The sequence below is a fragment of the Balaenoptera acutorostrata genome, chromosome 12 (assembly GCF_949987535.1).
Source record: "Balaenoptera acutorostrata chromosome 12, mBalAcu1.1, whole genome shotgun sequence".
Taxonomy (NCBI): domain Eukaryota; kingdom Metazoa; phylum Chordata; class Mammalia; order Artiodactyla; family Balaenopteridae; genus Balaenoptera; species Balaenoptera acutorostrata.
In genome coordinates, this window is record NC_080075.1 from 15,627,166 (window position 1) to 15,649,244 (window position 22,079).

The following is a 22,079-nucleotide window of genomic DNA, read 5'->3' on the forward strand; positions in this document are numbered from 1 at the left end:
AATTATACCTCAATAACACCGTAACAACAAAAAAATTAATTGCAGTGCTAGATACATGCAAAGCAATCCAAGGATACCTCTCCTATCTTGGCAATTACAAGAAGACAAACGAAAATAAAAAGATTCATCCCTTTGTATCTCAGTTATCTATACTGACTGGTCTGTGCACATTCGAGGCTGGAAACTGGGTTGAATTTTTCTAGTCGTGTCAGGCATGATTTATATGCCCTTCCAATAAGTGGCATTCCTCCTTTGCATGTCTGCAAAAATCTCACACAGGGCTTGGTGTGAAGAAGGGGGCTTGATTCAAGAAAAGGACTAAAATACTCAGAAAAGGTCTTGCAACTGCAATTTTATTTTCTTTTGTGAAAATAAACAACTGGGAGTTTAAATTGCTCCAAAAAACCCCATAAAAATGAAAAGAAATACACACAGAAGAAGCATGTGAGGTGATGGGGGAGGGAGGAGGGTCTTTAGAGCTTTGGCAGATTGTGCTAGCACGGACCCGGGTGACAGGAGCCAGACCTTGGTTCCAGGTCCTGTCTGCCACTCTGGGACTGTGAGGGAACATCTCGACTGGTAAGGGGGTGGTACACAGGCTTCTTCACTGAGGAAGTGGCAGGCACCTTGAGTCCCTTTAAATGCGGGAAAGAACCACTGCAGAGGACCTCTTCCCCCACCAAAAGCTGGAGACTGGGGCATTAGGGCCACTGAGGGAAAGGGGATGCTGGTGGAGACAAACGAGGCCAAGGTGTCTTCACACATGGTGACAGCCTTACACTGGGCAGAGAATGAAGATGAAGGCAAGAACCCACGGAGCTGAGCAAAGGAGAAGAACGTGGGCCAAGTAAAAGGGAATGTCCAGGAGTGGGATGTAGATGAAGAGGCTGCGGGCTAGAAATGGCAGCAATGGCCAACATGCAGGCTGGGTGGGGGAAGCCGGGACGCGGGGGGACGATGGGAAGAGGGAGGAGGGCAGAGAGTCCAGGAGGTAGAGACAGAGGTGCCTTCTGCCCAGGTCCATCCACCGCTGCACATACAGGAAGAATAACACACTACTTTTCAGTTCTTGTTTTTTAAAGATTTTTTTTGTTTGTTTTGTTTTGTTTTTTAAAAAAGCCTTAAGATCAGCTACTGGTTACATCTACAAAACGTAAAGCGCTGCTGTTACCAGTCACTTTACAGAACAGTCCAGAGTGGTCAAATATTGACCAATAAAGTTTCCTTTTCTTCTTCTTCTTCTTCTTCTTCTTCTTCTGCGTCATTACTACTCGATGAGTCACGTGACAGCCTGCATAGGTCAGGGGGCAGCTTAGTGGGCAGACTTGGTAACCAAGGAAAGAGGCTGGGCCTGGAGCACGGGGAGGGCCTGGTGGGCATGGAGCGTGGCTGGGAAGGAAGGGGGGGACGTCAGCAGAGCTGTGGGCACGGACCCCAGGGGGAGGGGCCGGGACAGGACAGGGGGCTGGCTGCCCATCTGGCCAGAGGAGGTGGCGGCAGCCTTCGCTGACAGGAAGGCAGCCGAGTGGAGAGCCAGCTGGGCCCGGGTCTCTGGCTTGGTGGTGAGGGAGAGGGGCTGGGCTTGCTCCGAGTGGGTGGCGGCCGGGGCAGCCGGGGAAGCCAAGGCCGTGGAAGGGGTGGCCGGCGAGTCCAGCATGCTGCCGTGGGAGGAGGCAGGGCTGTCACAGGGCTTCTCAGGGGGCAGGTACTGGACACATGGCTTCTTGCTTTTGGAGGCCAGAGCACCTAGGGGGAAAAAAAACCACACGAAAGAGTTAGCAGCTAGGAGCACAGGGGGAGGCGGAGGTTGCCGAGGAAGCCCAGCTGTACACATCAACTCCGGAAACAAGAATGCGTACAGGGAGGGACATGAGAACCTGAAATGACGGCTATGGCTTTCAAGACACCTAGAGCACAGACAAGGGGCAATGCCCAAATGCCAAAGACCCATTCAGCACCTGCCTGGAAGGAAAATAGCTCAGCCTATCACATCATCATCTTCCTGCTGAAAGCTCATCATTCTGGGGATGGATCTCCACTCAATTTGCTTTAAGATCTTTGGTTTATGGTGCTGTCAGAGACAGTATAGCACCTGCTAAGCAACGTGGTATATACAGTGGATTTTGCATCATATACATAGTTAACTTACATGTACTCCTATGGAGATGAATACGCAAATTATACAGATATTAGAAAGGTAGGAAAGGAGATGAAAAGAAAAGCAAGGTGATAAAAAGCACTTTAGGGGACTTCCCTGGCGGTCCAGGGGTCAGGACGTGGCGCTTTCACTGCTGTGGCCCCGGGTTTGATCCCTGGTCAGGGAACTAAGATCCCACAAGCCGGGTGGCGCAGCTCCCTCACCGCCCCCCGCCCCCCAAAAAGCACTATAGATGGAACTAAACAAGTTCTGCACTTGTCCTGGAGTGAGCATGAGATGGGAGGCTTGACTGAAATACTGGTCACAGTGTGAGCATCTCTGTGCTGGGTGTGATTCTGGTGTAAAAAGATACTGTACATATTTGTGGCACAAAGGGCCCCCCCCCCCGCTCCAAGTGAACAATTATTTCTGATATTCGACCAAACAAACATTGGAGGAAAACCTGATTCTACTGGATTCACTGATAGGTGATAATGTCGATCTCTAATGGGCTGCCTTCCTAAGGGAATTTCAAGGATCATTTCAGCGACATTCAGTTTTTACCTTATGCATTGATTTTAGAACCTAACCCCCAAATAAGACACAACTCAACTGAATTGAAAAGAGCCTTCCAAGTGACAAAGTACTGGACCATTTAACAAGCAGAGTGACTGGAAAAATCCCTTCACTTCTTCGAGCCTCTTAACAGATCATCTCCAAAAAGGGGATAATAATAACACACCCCCTGAGTGTACATAAGGCTGAGGCCTTGAAAATGGCAGCTATCATAATACGGCATTGTCACCGTGTCCATCAGAGACCCGGGTACAAAGTGCCGGTGGGTGTAGCTGGGATAGTGGGAAAAAGAAGTAAAGATGCAGGGCCCTCCTGAAGACTCACCGTCTGCCTCCTGGACTTGCTGCTGGGACTGGGTCTGGGAAAGCTGCTTTTCTCGCTTCCTCTTCTTTTTTTTACCCTGAAAGATAACAGCCAAAGGAAGAGGTAACCAGGGACAGAATAACCGGCTTTTCTGCGGGACTCCCAGCTATGAAGTGGGGAGACAGGATACTTCCTGTACTGGGCACCCAGATCACACTCCCCACGGCAGCCTCACAGGGTGGCACAGTGAGCCTTCCTGGAACACCGCTTCCCTCCCCCACTGGATCCCGTCCCTCCAGCTCCGGTGCCCTGGCTTTCTCGGAAGGCCTCATTCTTTCCCTGCCCTTCAGGCTTATTTTTCCATTTCTCTCCCTAGAACACTGTAAGGTTCCTGATCTTTTCTGAGGGGTCCCAGGTCTCACTGAAAATCTAATGCAGCTGGGAATTCCCCAGCTGTCCAGTGGTTAGGACTCTGTGCTTTCACTGCCGAGGGCATGGGTTCAATCGGCAAAAAAAAAACCAAATAAACAAACAAAACCCCCAAAAAACTAACGTAGCTATGCAGCCTTTTAGCACAAAAAAGAGCAAGTAAGAACATACATACAAAAACCTTCCCAGTTTCAGGGTGTTATCAGAAACGCGGGCAGCGGCTTATGCATTGGTCTCTGAGCCCCAGGTTGGGAACCCTTGGCTAGAGACACTGACCACAGAGCTAGCACACAGCTCACACTGCACCCTGAATTATGGAGTTAAAGGCTGAGTCCACTTCCAATGGGACAGGCACAAATTGGAGTCTGTCCTCAGGATACCAAACCATGGCCTTGTTGCCCTCCTGAGAACTAAAATGTCTTATCTCTAGAGAAATATAGACTTCTCCCTGGCCTCCCTGGAAGCTGACTCCGTTGATAGGGTCCTCTGTCACTGGAGTCAGCTTCCTTTTCCCCTCTTCCTCTCGCAGAGGCTGCTCCTGGTGTCTGATGGGCACGTACGTAGTTGTCCCGGGCTGACCAGGTTGGGTAGAGCTGCGAGTGAAGCTGCCGCTCCTTCCGGGCCAGTTCGTAGTACTTGGCCTGTTCTTCTCGGGACAGGTTGTGCCACTGCGGGAGAGAGGACCAGCGAGCACAGAGCGGTGAGCGCGGGGGCCGCTGAGCCGCACAGCCGGAGCACAAGGGCAGGCCTTACCTTTCTCCCCAGGATCTGGTTAATGGCTGCACTTTCCTTCAGGGTGCACTCGGCCACCACCTTGGCCCTCATCTCCTTCATATATAACATGAAGGCGTTAAGAGGCTTCTTCACATGGGGTTTCTTTTCTTCCTCTTTTTTCACCGTGACGGGTGATTTCCTGGGGAGTCGTAAGGCTGTAGGTTAGCTGGTGTCAGCTGTCATCTCTCTAGGAGGCTAAGCGCTGTCTGCCTCTGGGGAGGGGAGAGGCTGTCGCTTGGATGATAATGCAGGTTGCCCGGGGCTGCTTTCAGAGCCTGAGCACCTAGCTCCTAGCCTCTGACTGACCTCCGGCCATGTTCTAGGAAAGGACAACCTCCTGACAAAGGAGCGGAGGGTGGTGGTGAGGGCTGGGATGCACTGGCCGCAGCTGAGAAAGAGGAGGGGGGCAGGGCACTTCAGGCAGAGACGGAGCGGGGAGGTCTCCTCGGCTACGAGGCACCGACTCTGGCTTTCCTGCTGTCCTTATGGCACAGTGGACAAAGCACAGGCCTTGGTGCTGGGCACGGCTCTGCCACCGGTCAGCCATGTGACCTGGAGAATATTCTCCTTTCTGGGGCCTTACAATTTTCGAGTGTATGGGGGGCGGGGTGGGAGGGGGAGAAGGAAGCTAAAAGCTCTCTCAGCTTCTCTTTCAGCCTCAAAGTCCTGGTTGTAAAACTTTCCTGAATGTGAGAAGAGATGCACGGTGTCTCTGAGAGGATGGGAACTCCAGGGGTCAAAGGGAACAGTTCCCAAGGGAGAGGGTGTAGTTGAGGAAGCTGCCGGGCTGCCAGCTGAATGTCCCCAAGAAAGCAACCAATGGCACTCGCTGCTCAGAGACTGGCCACCCCTCATCAGGCAGCCTGTTACTCACGCGATCACGGCCGGGCTCAGGCTGGGGGGTGCCGGTTCCTGCTTGACGATGGGGGAGACGATGGCGGGGTGGGGGATCCCTGAGGTGGGCAGACCAGGATGGGCCGGAGCCACCATGTGAGGGGAGAACCGACTGGAAACCAGGCTATGTACCAGATGGAAACAAAGACAACAGAGGGATTCAGGCAGAATGCTTATCACCCACAGAGGATGTGGCGGGCCCCCAGTCTGCAGCGTTGGGGCAACGGAAGGCCATGCGCTGACCTTGACAGAACCGGTTTGGGAAACACCCAACTAACCTCCCTTCCCCCACAAGCGCGCAGGTTTCCTATATCTGGTGCTGAAAGCAGGTAGGATGAAAAACACAAAAGAAGATGCAGCGGGTCTGAGGCCAGGGTACACAGGGGGGAAAGAAGGGCTTAGGCTGTGGGTTGCACTTCTTTTGTCATTGGCGGTACCACTGTCAGGTAGATCGGCCACTGAGACAGAAATCCCCTTTCACTTCCCCTCTCCTGACATCATTGCAGGAACAATTAATCTCCCAGCCTCTGGCTTCAGAGTGACGTACTCAAAATGCTTCAGTGCCACAAAGCCCAGCCCAGCCCGTGAGGGGACGTGCAGGAGCGTTGAGTGCGAGGGCTTTGAAATGCTTCTCTTAGAGAGATGGGGCAAGAGCGAGCTGAGCCTATGGTCTCCATCCCCACCTTATCAGAGAGGCGGGAGGAAAGGTGAGCACCTGCCTCCTCGCTTACTGCCAAGAGAAAGCTGTGTAACGGTCAGAAATGGCAGGGACGCTGGTAGACAACCATTCCCTGCACTGCCACTTCCTGCTCACAGCTCCAGCCCCAGGACTCACCTGGACATTGAGGCATTCATGGCGAGGGCAGGGTAGGGGTGCCGGAAGCCGCCGGGAGGAAGGGAGTACATGGGCTGTCCTTGCCTATAAGGGCCAGGAGCAAGGAAATCTGGTCAGCAAATTGGCTAAAATGGGAATGTTCAGGACAGGGAAGGAGAGGCGGTTGGGAAGAAAGGATGATAAGTAAAGGCAGGAAGTAGGAAGGAAGAGTTGGGGGGACACTGCCCTGGGGAGAGCAGGGAGGTCTGAGTCCTGGGCTTTGGTGAGAGGGCTACACGTGGGGGGATGGGGCGTCTGTATACGGACCACCAGGACCGGCTGGAGGTACAGAAGTTAGAACTCAGCATAAGGAAGGAGGGAGGGTAAGAAAGGCTGTAAGTTTCCTTACTGTGGGACGAGCCAGCCGAGGGGATGGGGGATTTGCCCGACAGCTCCGGGAGACAGTGGGTAATACGGAGACAGCTCAGATGGGTGAGGGGGCCGGGGGATTCCTGCTTCCAAAGAGAGATGTGTCAGACAATTCCTTGGCCCTACATTAACACCTTAAAATAATATCAAACAGGAGGTTCCTTGCCCTATATTCCCAGGTGCCCTGGAGCTTGAAAGGCCCTTTCTTTTATTATCCCTGCCCTCTGTCACCAGTAACTTCCAGCTGCTCATACAGGCGTCGTCCAAGACACAGGCAGGAAATTTTGGACTGAGAGACCCAAGATATCCCCAGAGTCATCAGCTAGAAAAGCTGCCTCATTCATGGAAAGATAAACTTTGGATCTCTGTTCCATATTTGTCCTCCTTATTATCTGTAACTTGTACTAGCTGTGATTTCTCTAAAGAGGAGCTCCAAAAATGCTTTGACCCATGGAAACTCTATGGGAATTTTATGAAGACTATGGCTCCCTCTGGGATGGAGTTTGGGTGAGCAAGTTAAAAACAACAAGCCAACTCAGTCTACTGCTTTATAGCTATACTTATGTCTGGCTAGACTGTTTACTTCCATATGTTCAGTTTAGGGCATAGGTTTTGGTTTAAGGAGGCACAGCCTGCAGCCGGCTAGACTTCAAAGTCAATGAGAAAGGAGATTTCTTTTCCCCTTTCAGGTCATTCCAATCTTAAAGTTTTAAGAGATTCTAAAGTAAAAGAAGCAGTGGCAGAGCAACACCAAATGCTTGCTGTGGAGCCAGGCCCTATGCATCATCTCGTTTAATCTCCTTTCATCCTCACAATGACCCAGTGATGCAGAAGGGACACGTAAGGCACTGATGAGCGAACTGGCGAAACTTTTTAGCAAAAAGGCTAAACTTAGTGGGCAGGGTTAGAGACAATTCAGAGTTGGAGACATGGTTTGAACCCAGGTCTGTCTGATTCCAGGGCTGAAATACTCCCCGAGAAGAAAAGCCCACCCCCACTGGAGCTGTGGAGCTGGTCCAGCCTGAGCAGCCGCTGACTCACCTGTCTTTGGATCGATCTCTGGGGAGAGGTGTGTGGGAGGGGAGCCAGGGGAGAAGTGGTCGTTGCTGTAGGTGATGAGGGGCGTCAACGGATGCATGTGGTGCGGGTGCTGAACAACAGGAACTTTATTAGACTGAAAGACAGAGAGAAAAAGACTAGGGACAGTTGCCAAGGAGATGGAGGGTACGGGCAGACCTCAGAGATACTGCAGGTTCCGTTTACTGCTTTATCTGCAGTAAAGCAAATCACACACAGTTTTTGGTTTCCCGGTGCATAAATCTATTTTTTTTTTTTGAAAAAGAATTTTTTTTTTTTTTTGGCTGTGCTGCATGGCGTGTGGGATCTTAGTTCCCTGACCAGGGATGGAACCCGCACCCCCTGCAGTGGAAGAGCAGAGTCTTAACCACTGGACCACCAGGGAAGTCCCTCCCAGTGCGTATAAAAGTTATGTTTGGGGCTTCCCTGGTGGCGCAGTGGTTGAGAATCTGCCTACTAATGCAGGGGACACGGGTTCGAGCCCTGGTCTGGGAAGATCCCACATGCCGCAGAGCAACTGGGCCCGTGAGCCACAACTGCTGAGCCTGCGCGTCTGGAGCCTGTGCTCCGCAACAAGAGAGGCCACGATAGTGAGGCCCGCGCACCGCGATGAAGAGTGGCCCCCGCTTGCCGCAACTAGAGGAAGCCCTCACACAGAAACAAAGACCCAACACAGCCAAATAAATAAATAAATAAATAATAATTAAAGGTGCTAATAATTAAAAAAAAAAAGTTATGTTTACACTATACTGTAGTCTGTTAAGTGTGCAATGGCATTAGGTCTAAAAAAATATGCACATACCCTAATTAAAAATACTTTATTGTCAAAAGGTGCTAACTATCATCTGAGCCTTTAGTGAGTTGTAATCTTTTTGCAATAGTGACATCAAAGATCAGTGATCACAGATCAGCATAATAAATATAATAATGATGAATAAATTTGAAATATTGCGAGAATTACTGAAATGTGACCCAGAGACACAAAGTGAGCAAAGGCTGTTGGAAAAATGATGCCGACAGACTTGCTGGATGCAAGATTGCTATAAACCTTCAACTCATAAAAAATGCAATGTCTGCGAAGCACAGTAAAGTACAATAAAACAAGATATGCCTGTAAAACCTGTGGTTATGTACTTGGTTGAATAGGTACCAGGTATTTTCCATGCAACATCCCATTCAGCCCTTGAAGAGTACTTGAGAGAAAGCAGCGGTCTATACAGCAGAGAAGGAACCAACAGAATTAGAGAAGGGATTTACGTCCACCCTCCTACATACCCTCTTCAAAACAGCCCACCAGGGACTTCCCTTGTGGTCCAGTGGGTAAGACTCTGTGCTACCAATGCGGGGGGCCTGGGTTCGATCCCTGGTCGGGGAACTAGATCCCACATGAACGCTGCAACTAAGAGTTCGCATGCTGCAGCGAAGATCCCGGTGCCACAACTAAGACCCAGAACAGCCAAAATAAATAAATAAATATTAAAAAAACCCAAAAAAACAAACAACAGCCCACCATCACTAATTTCATGTGTACTGTGTGGTGCTGAATGCTACAGGCTGCTGAATTATGAACCGTGCTCTGTGTAATCTCAGGGACTTTAGAACACACGCTTTCCTTTTCAGTTTTTTTTTTTTTTTTTTCTTTTTGGCTGCATCGTGCAGCATGAGGGATCTTAGTTCCCCGACCAGGGATCAAACCCATGCCCCCGGCAACGGAAGCGCGGAGTCTTAACCACTGGACCGCCAGGGAAGTCCCTCAACACACGCTTTCCAAATGAACCTCCTAGAAAGGGTAGCTCATGGGTTCACATCTGAGACTGGTAACAGAGCAGTGAGGGAACTGTCACCATCAGACCTCATATAACCAGTTGTCATGTTCAGGGTTTACAGACACCACCAAGGGCACTTAAAACAGTTCTCCCTGGAGAGTTTCAAACACTCTGCTGACCTAATTATCACATTTCATTTACAACACCAGAGAGTGTAAGGAGCACATTTTACGTAACTGTTAAGAAAGCAAAAACACTGGCATGTCACCAACACATCCTGCTTCAGAAATGTTAAAAAAGGGAAAAACCTGTGTGTCCTGGAATTAGTAAACTGAATTAATTTTTAATTGTTTTGACACTGTCTGACTTAACAATAAAGATTTTTATTGTAAAAATGGCTATCGTCCTTATTATAACCTAGCAAAAAAGCTATGATTATCTTCATTTGAGGAATGAGGAAACTGAGTGGGGAAAGATTAAGTGACTTAGCCTGAGCCACAGGGCTAGTAAGTGGTAGAACTGGATTCCTATCAGCCCTTTATGGCTCTAACACACCAGGCTGTCTTCTCTTGCACTACCTGGCACCTCAACAGCCTAATCAAAACATCTGTCAGAGAAAGGACTGACACACATTTTTTCGGGTAATAAGGTAAATGAGTTACAAGTGGAGAAGAGATTTATTAAAAAAGAGATTCGTAAAAAGGATGATGATTTGGTGGCATCTCAGGGGGCCAGAATTCCAAACTTCTGTCTTCCCAGTTGAATGTTTCGTTTCATAGATTCCTGAGCCCTTCTGCCTTTTACTCAGTGCCCCCTGGGTGCTCATCATGCAAGCAACTATATGTACATCTCCTAGGCATTCGTGTGCTGACAGTAATCTTGCTCCATTTTCAGTGGGGCTAAGCAGAGATGAGAGGCAGAGTCCTGGAGCAAGGCCTAGAACCCAGGGGCCCAGCTCTCAGACTCACAGAAGTGAGACCAAGAATGCAGATGAGACCAAGAATGCAGATGGTTCATAACCAAAACCACTAGGTGGCGCTGGCACACGGCTGGACCCTGCGGGTACCTCACCTTGAACAACTTCCTATCACCACCTTCAGTGGGCACATTTGACGTTGCACAATAAATTCTAAAATTCTTTTCTTCTTACTGTTTTCACCTGTTCCTTCACTGGCTTTTGAAGAGGTCTCCACGTACATGAACATTCCGCACAAATAAGAGTATAAAAAAATTATTTTAAGGTCAGATTTCTAGGATCCTGATGCAACTCAATGATGCACTGAGGTTTCCTGGAAACAGCTTTGTCTAAAGGGTGATTTTTAGTATCATAAAAGCAATAGAATTATTACTAAAGTGATAGTAAATGATAAAAGAATTACACAGAATGATTACAATTTTAAAAAAACACATAAATTCTATGATTTAAAAAAAGACTAGAGGCAGTTCCCTGGTGGTCCAGTGGTTAGGACTCGGTGCTTCACTAGCATGGGCTGGGGTTCAATCCCTGGTTGGGGAACTAAGATCCCATCCCACCAGCAGTGCAGCGCAGTGGAAGAAAAAACAAACAAACTAACAAAAAGACTAGAAGCACACCAAAATGTAAACAGTAAGTATATTTGAGTGGTGGGACTGCAGGTGCTTTTGTTTTTCTTATTTCCCTTTCTGTATTTTCCAATTTAATTATTACTTACTTAAAACTATACTTATGATGAACACAAATTTCCTAAGAAAGAAATATAAACTATATTATAAAACATTTAGAAAACACAATCACACACACACAAAAAAACAAACCAAAAAAACTCCATAATCACACTAGCCTAACCCAGTCACTATTATCATTTTGGCATATCTCCATTCATTTAGACTTCTTGTACATCTGTTATTCATTTATATCATTTATAGCCATCTTTTTTTAAATTTAATATTTCAGCTTTATTGAGGTATAATTGACAAATAAGATTGTTATATATTTAATGTGTACTATGTGATGATTGGATATATGTACATAGAGCCATCTTAAAATAATTAATAGTATTATGAATCCTGACTGGCCATGTGCTGTTGAGTTTGGCTTCATCAGAAACTGACAAACAGGACTAAAGGTCTGGAAGGCTCGGGTTCAAGATGGTGGAGTAGAAGGACGTGCGCTCACTCCCTCTTGCAAGAGCAACGGAATCACAACTAACTGATGAACAATCATCAACAGGAAGACACTAGCACTCACCAAAAAAGATAACCCACATCCAAAGACAAAGCAGAAGCCATAATGAGATGGTAGGAGGGGCGCAATCACAATAAAATCAAATCCCATAACTGATGGGTGGGTGACTCATGAACTGGAGAACACTTATACCACAGAAGTCCACCCACTGGAGTGAAGGTTCTGAGCCCCACGTCAGGCTTCCCAACCTGGGGGTCCGGCAACTGGAGGAGGAATTCCTAGAGAATCAGACTCTGAAGGCTAGCGGGATTTGACTGCAGGACTTCGAAAGGACTGGGGGAAACAGAGACTCCACTCTTGGAGGGCACACACAAAGTAGTGTGTGTGCATCAGGACCCGGGGAAGGAGCAGTGACCCCATAGGAGACTGAACCAGACCTACCTGCTAGTGTTGGAAGGTCTCCTGCAGAGGCGGAGGGTGGCTGTGGCTCACCGTTGGGACAAGGACACTGGAGGCAGAAGTTCTGGGAAGTACTCCTTTGCATAAGCCCTCCCGGAGTCTGCCATTAGCCTCACCAAAGAGCCTGTAGGCTCCAGTGCTGTGTCGCCTCAGGCCAAACAACCAACAGGGAGAAAACTCAGCCCCACCCATCAGCAGACAAGCAGATTAAAGTTTTACTGAGCTCTGCCCACCAGAGCAACACCCAGCTCTACCCACCACCAGTCCCTCCCACCAGGAAACTTGCACAAGCCTCTTAGATAGCCTCATCCACCAGAGGGCAGACAGCAGAAGCAAGAAGAACTACAATCCTGCAGCCTGTGGAACAAAAACCACATTCACGGAAAGACAGACAACATGAAAAGGCAGAGAGAGGGCTATGTACCAGATGAAGGAACAAGATAAAACCCCAGGGAAACAACTAAATGAAGTAGAGATAGGCAACCTTCCAGAAAAAGAATTCAGAATAATGATAGTGAAGATGATCCAGGACCTCGGAAAAAAAATGGAGGCAAAGATCGAGAAGATGCAAGAAATGTTTAACAAAGACCTAGAAGAATTAAAGAACAAACAAACAGAGATGACCAATACAATAACTGAAATGAAAAATACACTAGAAGGAATCAATAGCAGAATAACTGAGGCCGAAGAACGGATAAGTGACCCGGAAGCCAGGATGGTGGAATTCACTGCTGTGGAACAGAATAAAGAAAAAAGAATGGGGCTTCCCTGGTGGCGCAGTGGTTGAGAGTCTGCCTGCCAATAATGCAGGGGACACGGGTTCGAGCCCTGGTCTGGGAGGATCCCGCATGCCGCGGAGCGGCTGGGCCCGTGAGCCACAATTGCTGAGCCTGCGCGTCTGGAGCCTGTGCCCCGCAGCGGGAGGGGCCGCGATAGTGAAAGGCCCGCGCACCGCGATGAAGAGCGGTCCCCGCACCGCGATGAAGAGTGGCCCCCGCTTGCCGCAGCTAGAGAAAGCCCTAGCACAGAAACGAGGACCCAACATAGCAATCAATCAATCAATCAATCAATAAAAAAAAAATAAATCTTTAAAAAAAAAAAAAAAAAAAAAAAAGAAAAAAGAATGAAAAGAAATGAAGACAGCCTAAGAGACCTCTGGGACAACATTAAACACAACAACATTTGCATTATAGGGGTCCCAGAAAGAGAAGAGAAAAAGGACCAGATAAAATATTTGAAGAGATTATAGTTGAAAACTTCCCTAACATGGGAAAGGAAATAGCCCCCCAAGTCCAGGAAGCACAGAGAGTCCCACACAGGATAAACCCAAAGAGAAACACGCCGAGACACATAGTAATCAAACTGGCAAAAATTAAGGACAAAGAAGAATTATGGAGAGCAGCAAGGGAAAAATGACAAATAACATACAAGGGAACTCCCATAAGGTTAACAGCTGATTTCTCAGCAGAAATTCTACAAGCCAGAAGGGAGTGGCATGATATACTTAAAGTGATGAAAGGGAAGAACCTACAACCAAGATTACTCTACCGGCAAGGATCTCATTCAGATTTGATGGAGAAATCAAAAGCTTTACAGACAAGCAAAACCTAAGAGAATTCAGCACCACCAAACCAGCTCTACAACAAATGCTAAAGGAACTTCTCTAAGTGGGAAACACAAGAGAAGAAAAGGACCTACAAAAACAAACCCAAAACGATTAAGAAAATGGTCACAGGAACATACATATCGATAATTACCTTAAACGTGAATGGATTAAATGCTCCAACCAAAAGACACAGGCTTGCTGAATGGATAATAAAACAAGAACCATATATATGCTGTCTACAAGAGACCCACTTCAGACCTAGGGACACACACAGACTGAAAGTGAGGGGATGGAAAAAGATATTCCAAGCGAATGGAAATCAAAAGAAAGCTGAAATAGCAATACTTATAGCAGACAAAATGGACTTTAAAATAAAGAATGTTACAAGAGATAAGGAAGGACACTACATAATGATCAAGGGATCAATCCAAGAAGAAGATATAACAATTATAAATATATATGCACCCAACATAGGAGCACCTCAATACATAAGGCAACTACTAAGAGCTCTAAAAGAGGAAATCGACAGAAACACAATAATAGTGGGGGACTTTTAACACCTCACTTACACCAATGGACAGATCATCCAAACAGAAAATTAATAAGGAAACACAAGCTTTAAATGACACAATAGACCAGATAGATTTAATTGATATTTATAGGACATTCCATCCCAAAACAGCAGATTACACTTTCTTCTCAAGTGCTCACAGAACATTCTCCAGGATAGATCACATCTTGGGTCACAAATCAAGTCTCAGTAAATTTAGGAAAATTGAAATCATATCAAGTATCTTTTCTGACCACAATGCTATGAGATTAGAAATGAATTACAGGGAAAAAAACATAAAAAACACAAACACATGGAGGCTAAACAATACATTACTAAATAACCAAGAGATCACTGAAGAAATCAAAGAGGAAATCAAAAAATACCTAGAGACAAATGACAAGGAAGACACGACGATCCAAACCTATGGGATGCAGCAAAAGCAGTTCTAAGAGGGAAGTTTATAGCTATACAAGCCTACCTCAAGAAACAAGAAAAATCTCAAATAAACAATCTAACCTTACACCTGAAGGAACTAGAGAAAGAAGAACAAACAGAACCCAAAGTTAGCAGAAGGAAAGAAATCATAAAGATCAGAGAAATAAATAAAATAGAAACAAAGAAAACAATAGCAAAGATCAATAAAATTAAAAGCTAGTTCTTTGAGAAGATAAACAAAGTTGATAAACCATTAGCCAGACTCATCAAGAAAAAGAGGGAGAGGACTCAAATCAATAAAATTAGAAATGAAAAAGGAGAAGTTACAACAGACACCGCAGAAATACAAAGCATCCTAAGAGACTACTACAAGCAACTCTGTGCCAATAAAATGGACAAGCTGGAAGAAATGGACAAATTCTTAGAAAGGCATAACCTTCCAAGACTGAACCAGGAAGAAATAGAAAATATGAACAGACCAATCACAAGGAATGAAATTGAAACTGTGATTAAAAATCTTCCAACAAACAAAAGTCCAGATGGCTTCACAGGTGAATTCCATCAAACATTTAGAGAAGAGCTAACACCCATTCTTCTCAAACTCTTCCAAAAAACTGCAGAGGAAGGAACACTCCCAAACTCATTCTATGAGGCCACCATCACCCTGATACCAAAACCAGACAAAGACACTACAAAAAAAGAAAATTACAGACCAATAACACTGATGAATATAGATTCAAAAATCCTCAACAAAATACTAGCAAACAGAATCCAACAACACATTAAAAGGATCATACACCATGATCAAGTGTGATTTATCCCAGGGATGCAAGGATTCTTCAGTATATGCAAATCAATCAATGTGATACACCATATTAACAAACTGAAGAAGAAAAAGCATCTCAACAGATGCAGAAAAAGCTTCTGAAAGAATTCAACGCCCATTTATGATAAAAACTCTCCAGAAAGTGGGCACAGAGGGAACCTACCTCAACATAATAAAGCCCATATACGACAAACCTACAGCAAACATCATCCTCAATGGTGAAAAACTGAAAGCATTTCCTCTAAGATCACGAACAAGACAAGGATGTCCACTCTCACCACTATTATTCAACATAGTTTTGGAAGTCTTAGCCACGGCAATCAGAGAAGAAAAAGAAATAAAAGGAATACACATTGGAAAAGAAGGAGTAAAACTGTCACTGTTTGCAGATGACATGATACTACATGTAGAGAATCCTAAAGATGCCACCAGAAAACTACTAGAGCTAATCAATGAATTTGGTAAAGTTGCAGGATACAAAATGAATGCACAGAAATCTCTTGCATTCCTGTACACTAATGATGAAAAATCTGAAAGAGAAATTAAGGAAACACTCCCACTCACCACTGCAACAAAAAGAATAAAATACCTAGGAATAAACCTACCTAGGGAGACAAAAGACCTGTCTGCAGAAAACTATAAGACACTGATGAAAGAAATTAAAGATGATACCAACAGGTGGAGAGATGTACCATGTTCTTGGATTGGAAGAATCAATATTGTGAAAATGACTACACTACCCAAAGCAATCTACAGATTCAATGCAATCCCTATCAAATTACCAATGGCATTTTTTACAGAACTAGAACAAAAAATCTTAAAATTTGTATGGAGACACAAAAGACCCCGAATAGCCAAAGCAGTCTGGAGGGAAAAAAACGGAGCTGAAGGAATCAGACTCCCTGACTTCAGACTATACTACAAAGCTATAGTAATCAAGACAATATGGTATTGGCACAAAAACAGAAATATAGATCAATGGAACAGGATAGAAAGCCCAGAGATAAACCCACGCCCCTATGGTCAACTAATCTATGACAAAGGAGGCAAGGATATACAATGGAGAAAAGACAGTCTCTTCCGTAAGTGGTGCTGGGAAAACTAGACAGCTACATGTAAAAGAATGAAATTAGAACACTCCCTAACACCATACACAAAAATAAACTCAAAATGGATTAGAGGCCTAAATGTAAGACCGGACACTATAAAACTCTTAGAGGAAAACATAGGAAGAACACTCTACGACATATACCACAGCAAGATCTTTTTTGATCCACCTCCTAGAGTAATGGAAATAAAAACATAGATAAACAAATGGGACCTAATGAAACTTAAAAGCTTTTGCAAAGCAAAGGAAACTACAAACAAAACGAAAAGACAACCTTCAGAATGGGAGAAAATATGTGCAAATGAATCAATGGACAAAGATTAATCTCCAAAATATATAAACAGCTCATGCAGCTCAATATTAAAAAAACAAACAACCCAATCCAAAAATGGGCAGAAGACCTAAATAGACATTTCTCCAAAGAAGACATACAGATGGCCAAGAGGCACATGAAAAGCTGCTCAACATCACTAATTATTAGAGAAATGCAAATCAAAACTACAATGAGGTATCACCTCACACCAGTTAGAATGGGCATCATCAGAAAATCTACAAACAACAAATGCTGGAGAGGGTGTGGAGAAAAGGGAACCCTCTTGCACTGTTGGTGGGAATGTAAACTGATACAGCCACTATGGAGAACAGTATGGAGGTTCCCTAAAAAATTAAAAATAGAATTACCATATGACCCAGCAATCCCACTACTGGGCATATACCCAGAGAAAACCATAATTTAAAAAGACACATGCACCCCAATGTTCATTGCAGCACTATTTACAATAGCCAGGTCATGGAAGCAAGCTCTATGCCCATCGACAGACGAATGGATAAAGAAGATGTGGTACATATATGCAATGGAATATTATTCAGCCATAAAAAGGAATGAAATTGGGTCATTTGTAGAGACGTGGATGGACCTAGTGACTGTCATACAGAGCGAAGTAAGTCAGAAAGAGAAAAACAAGTATCGTATATTAATGCATATATTTGGAACCTAGAAATATGGTACAGATGAACCGGTTTGCAGGGCAGAAATTGAGACACAGATGTAGAGAACAAACGTATGGACACCAACGGGGGAAAGTGGCAGTGGGGGGTGGTGGTGGTGGTGTGATGAATTGGGAGATTGGGATTGACATATATACACTAATATGTATAAAATGGATAACTAATAAGAACCTGCTGTATAAAAAAATAAAATAAAATTTAAAAATTAAAAAAAAATAAATAAAAAATCGAAGAAAAAACAAGGTAAGGGGTGTTGGGAAGATAGATGAAATAAACACAGCAGAATACTGACGGTTGTTAAGGCTAGGAGATGGGGACATGGGATTTCTTTGTACTGTCTTGTTTTGTATATGGTTGAAAAATTTTGCAATAAAATTTTTAAAAAGAAACTGACAAACAGCACCGAATGGGTACCAGAGTTAAGTACAAAGCAGGGAAATGTGGGTTATATTTGAAAATGCAGGTCCCTCACTTTAACACTCCATGAGTTATTATTATTGGTTCCCATTAGGTGGCATCATTTTCCATAAAATGGACTGGAAAGTGGTGGGTTCACAGAAAGAAAGAGGAAGGTAGACTTTTCCTTGGTCAGGCTGGGAAGACGAGGCCTCCGGGACTGATTAGCAAAGATCACTCTCTTTAGGGCTGACTCCGGGAAAGCTCTCCTAGGAGGCTACCATCCCAAGAAAAGTTCCCGCTTTTTTTTGCTCCTTCGCTGTCCCCAGGGGCAGGATGTCCACAGCATAATCCCAGGCCAAGGGCAGGAATGCTGAGAACCACCACACACCTCTCAGTGGACAGCCTGCTGTGCAAAGAGCACGCCCAACCCAGGGTACAGGTGTTCCCTGGGCAAGGTAGCCGAGTCCAGTTTTATCCAAAGAAGAGCATCTCAGAGCTGCCTTGGACCTGAATCCTTCTAGCCCATCACGCAGACCCACCCCTTTCCCAGCTCAAGTGTTTTCTTGTCTATTTTGGTCTGTTTCTAGGGTTGGTCCAAGCCAAAGTTCTCCTTGAAACTCCTGGTCCTGAGGAAGCAATTCATCCTCTCTTCTACTGTTCATGACTTTCTTCCAAGCTCTAAGTAAAGCCAACGCTCCACCGCAGATGGACCAGCCACCTCTCCACAAACCGTCCTTCCATGAGGCCCTGCCACTCTCCACCGCCTGCTTCTCTCAGTAACTGGTTTGAGGCCTTCACAAAGCCTCCTGCTCCTAGTGTTCGTTCACTATCTCCTTCTCTTCCTGATCTGAATTTCAGCGATCAGAAGGATAAGGTTTTTCAGATCAGGCAAAGAGGAGCCTTAATTCTGTGGCATCACCTACAAAGCAGACACAGACCACCCAACAGGCTGCCCAGAAAAGATCCTCACAGGTGCACAGGTTGCTAACTGTACCTGATTGTATATGTTTAAGAAATATGCTCTATCCACAATCAATCGTCTGTTTAGTGATTGAGAAAACCTTCTCTTCTAGCGGGCCAGAACTCTTTTCAGGAGATTATGTGCTTAAATGCAGGACTTGCGGGAAAAAGCAAACTGGTTTGTACCTAAAATACCAGTCCAGTCACAGCGGTGGATTTATAACATAAGCAGGGGCAAAGAGGAACTTAATTAAAGTTGAGGGAAAAAACTCCCAATTCTCTCTGTGTGTGCACACGCACACACCACTCTCTAACAAATACCACTTTAAAGGCAAAATGTAAGCTCTTTGCCAATTCTGTCATCGTATCCTATTAAAGAAAGGAAATTTGAACATATGTCTCCTATACAGAATTTTCGAGAGAAATGGAAATTCACACTTTTATTTATTGGGTAAATGTTTGTGGAGACTGTCTACGCAGCAGGGACCGAGTTGGGCAGTCAAAGGGCTGGAGGCCAACAAGCAGAGGTGGAAAGAACCTGGGTCTCTGGCGACATGGCTGGATTGCTGATCTAATTGGCCCTGCAGAAAATACGGATCCCAGGTATTTATGTTGCATCAACTATGTGCCAGGCACAGTTCTAGGTCTCGTGAATGCACTAGAGAATCTTGTCTTTTTAGACAAAAATACCTATCCTTGCGGTAGGTACATTCTAACTGGACAGACAGTAAGCCAAATAAATAAATAACTAAAATATTAGATAGTGATAAATGTTAAGGAGAAAAACCAAGTCAGGGACGGCAGATAAGAAGCGAGGCAGGTGTGGGTTATAAGTTACACACGCTGACCAGGGAAGGCCTCAATGAGAAAATGACTTTTGAATGAATACACGAAGGCAGTGGAGTGAGATGTGTGGGCATGAGAGGGAAGGGTGTTTTGGCAGAAGGCACCCAGCGCATTGGCTCCGAGGTGGGCAGGAAGCTCCGCGTGTTTGAGGAACCCCCAGGAAGCCAGTGGACTGGAGCGCAGAGAAGAAAATGACGGGATGAGAGTCTATATTAACGTACTAACAAATATTCTCTGAGCTCCTCACAGGCGGCAAGCAGTAAGCTGCAGGCTGTGAAAGATGCGAAGATAAATCCAGGGTCTCTGTAAGGCAGCAGCAGAGAGAAAATGCTGCAGGGAATTAGAACGTGCTTTAGGTCCTTCTTGGAAGCAGTGGTACATTTCTGAGGTCTTTGCAAATTGGACTGGGCACAAAATTCTTGGTATAAATCTTTCCTTATCAAGACTCTCCCTTTTCTACTGTTTGCTGGCATTAAAGGCAGCAAAAGAGAATTCTGAGTTTACCTTTATTTTTGCTCCTTTGACACTGGCCTTTTCCTTCCTGCATAGATGCTTGCAGGAAAAAAAAAAAAACCAAATTAAACCCTTACAATTCAGACTGTTGCCAGGACGTGTCTAGGTAAATGTCAATTTTCATTTACTTTGTAGAATTCAGGTGAGTGCTTTCAAGCTATACACTTGAGTTTTTGTTTTTATTTATTAATTTACTTGTTTTTTATTTTTTGGCCATGCCGTGTAGCATGTGGGATCTTAGTTTCCCGACGAGGGATGGAACCCACGCCCCTGCAGTGGAAGCATGGCGTCTTAACCGCTGGACCGCCAGGGAAGTCCCTAGTTTTTGTTTTTAAAGCCCAGTTTCACTTTCTTATTGCCCACTGCCGTTTTTATTGGTTGTGTGGTCTCTTCTTCAGGAACACTATTTGTAGACTGGTTTTTAGTTTCTGTCCTCTATCATCATCTTTTTCATCTGTGTCATCAGTGCACAGACTTGACTTGTCACGATGTCCATGAGCTGGGACACACAAGTAAGGTTTCCCAAAAGCTAAATCTCAGTAGCAGAAACTAATAAAGGAATGATGGAGGTTGATAATCTTCAATGCCTGCCATGAATCGTGGGTGCAAGTTTGATGAGAAACAGGGCATTTATGTAACTTCAAAGCCTCTCCCTACAGAGCGCTTATTAATTACAAAGGGAAAGAATAACCTCACAGAGGAAACACATGTCAGACACCACCTGAATCAAATGATCATAGCCAACATCACCAACTTCGGGACAAATGGACAATAAATAAATAAGAACAAATGGACATCGGACTCCCGACGTGATGCACGGAGAGGCGCACATCAGTGCGGTGGTGTCCTTGCCAAAAACGCACAACCTGAATCTAACCATGAGGAAACCTCAGACAAACCCAAATGGAGGGACATTCTACAAAATAGCTGGTCTGTACTTCCCCAAAGATGTCAAGGTCAGGAAAGAGAAAGGATAAGGAACTCTGCGAGATTAAAGGAGACTAAAGGACTGGCAATGAAATGTAACCTGTGATCCTGGGTTGAACTGTGGACCAAGAAACACATACAGCTTAACAGACATTACTGGGACATTTACTGAAATTTGAATATATATTGTGGGTTAGATAATATGACATGTTAATTTCTTGATTTTGATAACTGTACTGTGGTCATTGTAAGATACTGTCTTTCTTCTTAAGAAATACATCTGAAGTATTTAGGGGTAAAGGGACACAATGTTTCCAACTTACTGGCAAATTGTTAAGAAAAACTCATATATACTGCATGTGTCTGTGTGTGTGTGTGTGTGTGTGTGTGTGTGTGTGTGTGTGAGATAGAGAGAGAGAGAGAGAGGGAGAGGGAGGGAGTGCGGGGTGGGCAAGGGATGGGGCAAAATCTCTAGATATAGATAAAAAGTATATGGGAGTTCATTGTATTATTCTTGCAATTTTTCTGAAAGTTTAAACTTATATCCAGATAAAAAGTGAATACTGTGTAGGAGGAATTGAAATCAGCACTGGAGGTAGAATGGAACAGCAACGGGCTATATGGTGAGTTTTGGGGTCTACACGGGTATATTTATAAGATGGAGAAACTATACAATTTAAAAAGGGAAACTTCGATGAATGTTTTTAATCGAGAACTGGCATGCTGAGCAAAGTCAGGCTTCTCAGCTCTCAGCTCAGCTACTTCTTCGGAGCAGTGAAGACAGTCACCCTTTAGGAGGGCTTCCAGGCCCTGCCTTCCATTAGCCATTGGATGCAAAGCTCTGCGCCTCGCTTCTGAGTGTGGCCCAAAGCTTAGTGCTAAAACAGGGTGTTCACTATGGTTAAAAGAAGCATTCAGTCATCATCTAGAAAGCAAGTTACAGGTGTGCACACACACAGAAAAGAGACTGAAATGAACTGCTTGTGGGTTGTGGGATTACAGGTCTTTTTCTGTGTACTTTTGCATTTTCCCAAGTGTTCTACACACACATGCATTAATTTTCTGGTTTCAAAAAC

At 45.0% G+C, this 22,079-nt stretch overlaps 1 protein-coding gene across 1 annotated transcript in view; it reads right to left on the minus strand.

Moving 5' to 3' along the window:
• Window positions 1-333: 333 nt before the first annotated feature.
• The window catches only part of TCF7L1 (transcription factor 7 like 1), a 160,003-nt gene continuing 138,257 nt past the window's right edge, over window positions 334-22,079 (minus strand). Inside the window, exons 5-12 of the mRNA XM_057558490.1 lie at window positions 7,398-7,530; window positions 6,337-6,439; window positions 5,949-6,032; window positions 5,094-5,237; window positions 4,199-4,358; window positions 4,006-4,113; window positions 3,038-3,113; window positions 334-1,746 (exon numbers count right to left, since the gene is read on the minus strand). Of these exons, the coding sequence (XP_057414473.1) occupies window positions 1,313-1,746; window positions 3,038-3,113; window positions 4,006-4,113; window positions 4,199-4,358; window positions 5,094-5,237; window positions 5,949-6,032; window positions 6,337-6,439; window positions 7,398-7,530 (1,242 nt within the window). The 3' untranslated portion in view covers window positions 334-1,312. The remainder of the gene's footprint in view (window positions 1,747-3,037; window positions 3,114-4,005; window positions 4,114-4,198; window positions 4,359-5,093; window positions 5,238-5,948; window positions 6,033-6,336; window positions 6,440-7,397; window positions 7,531-22,079) is intronic.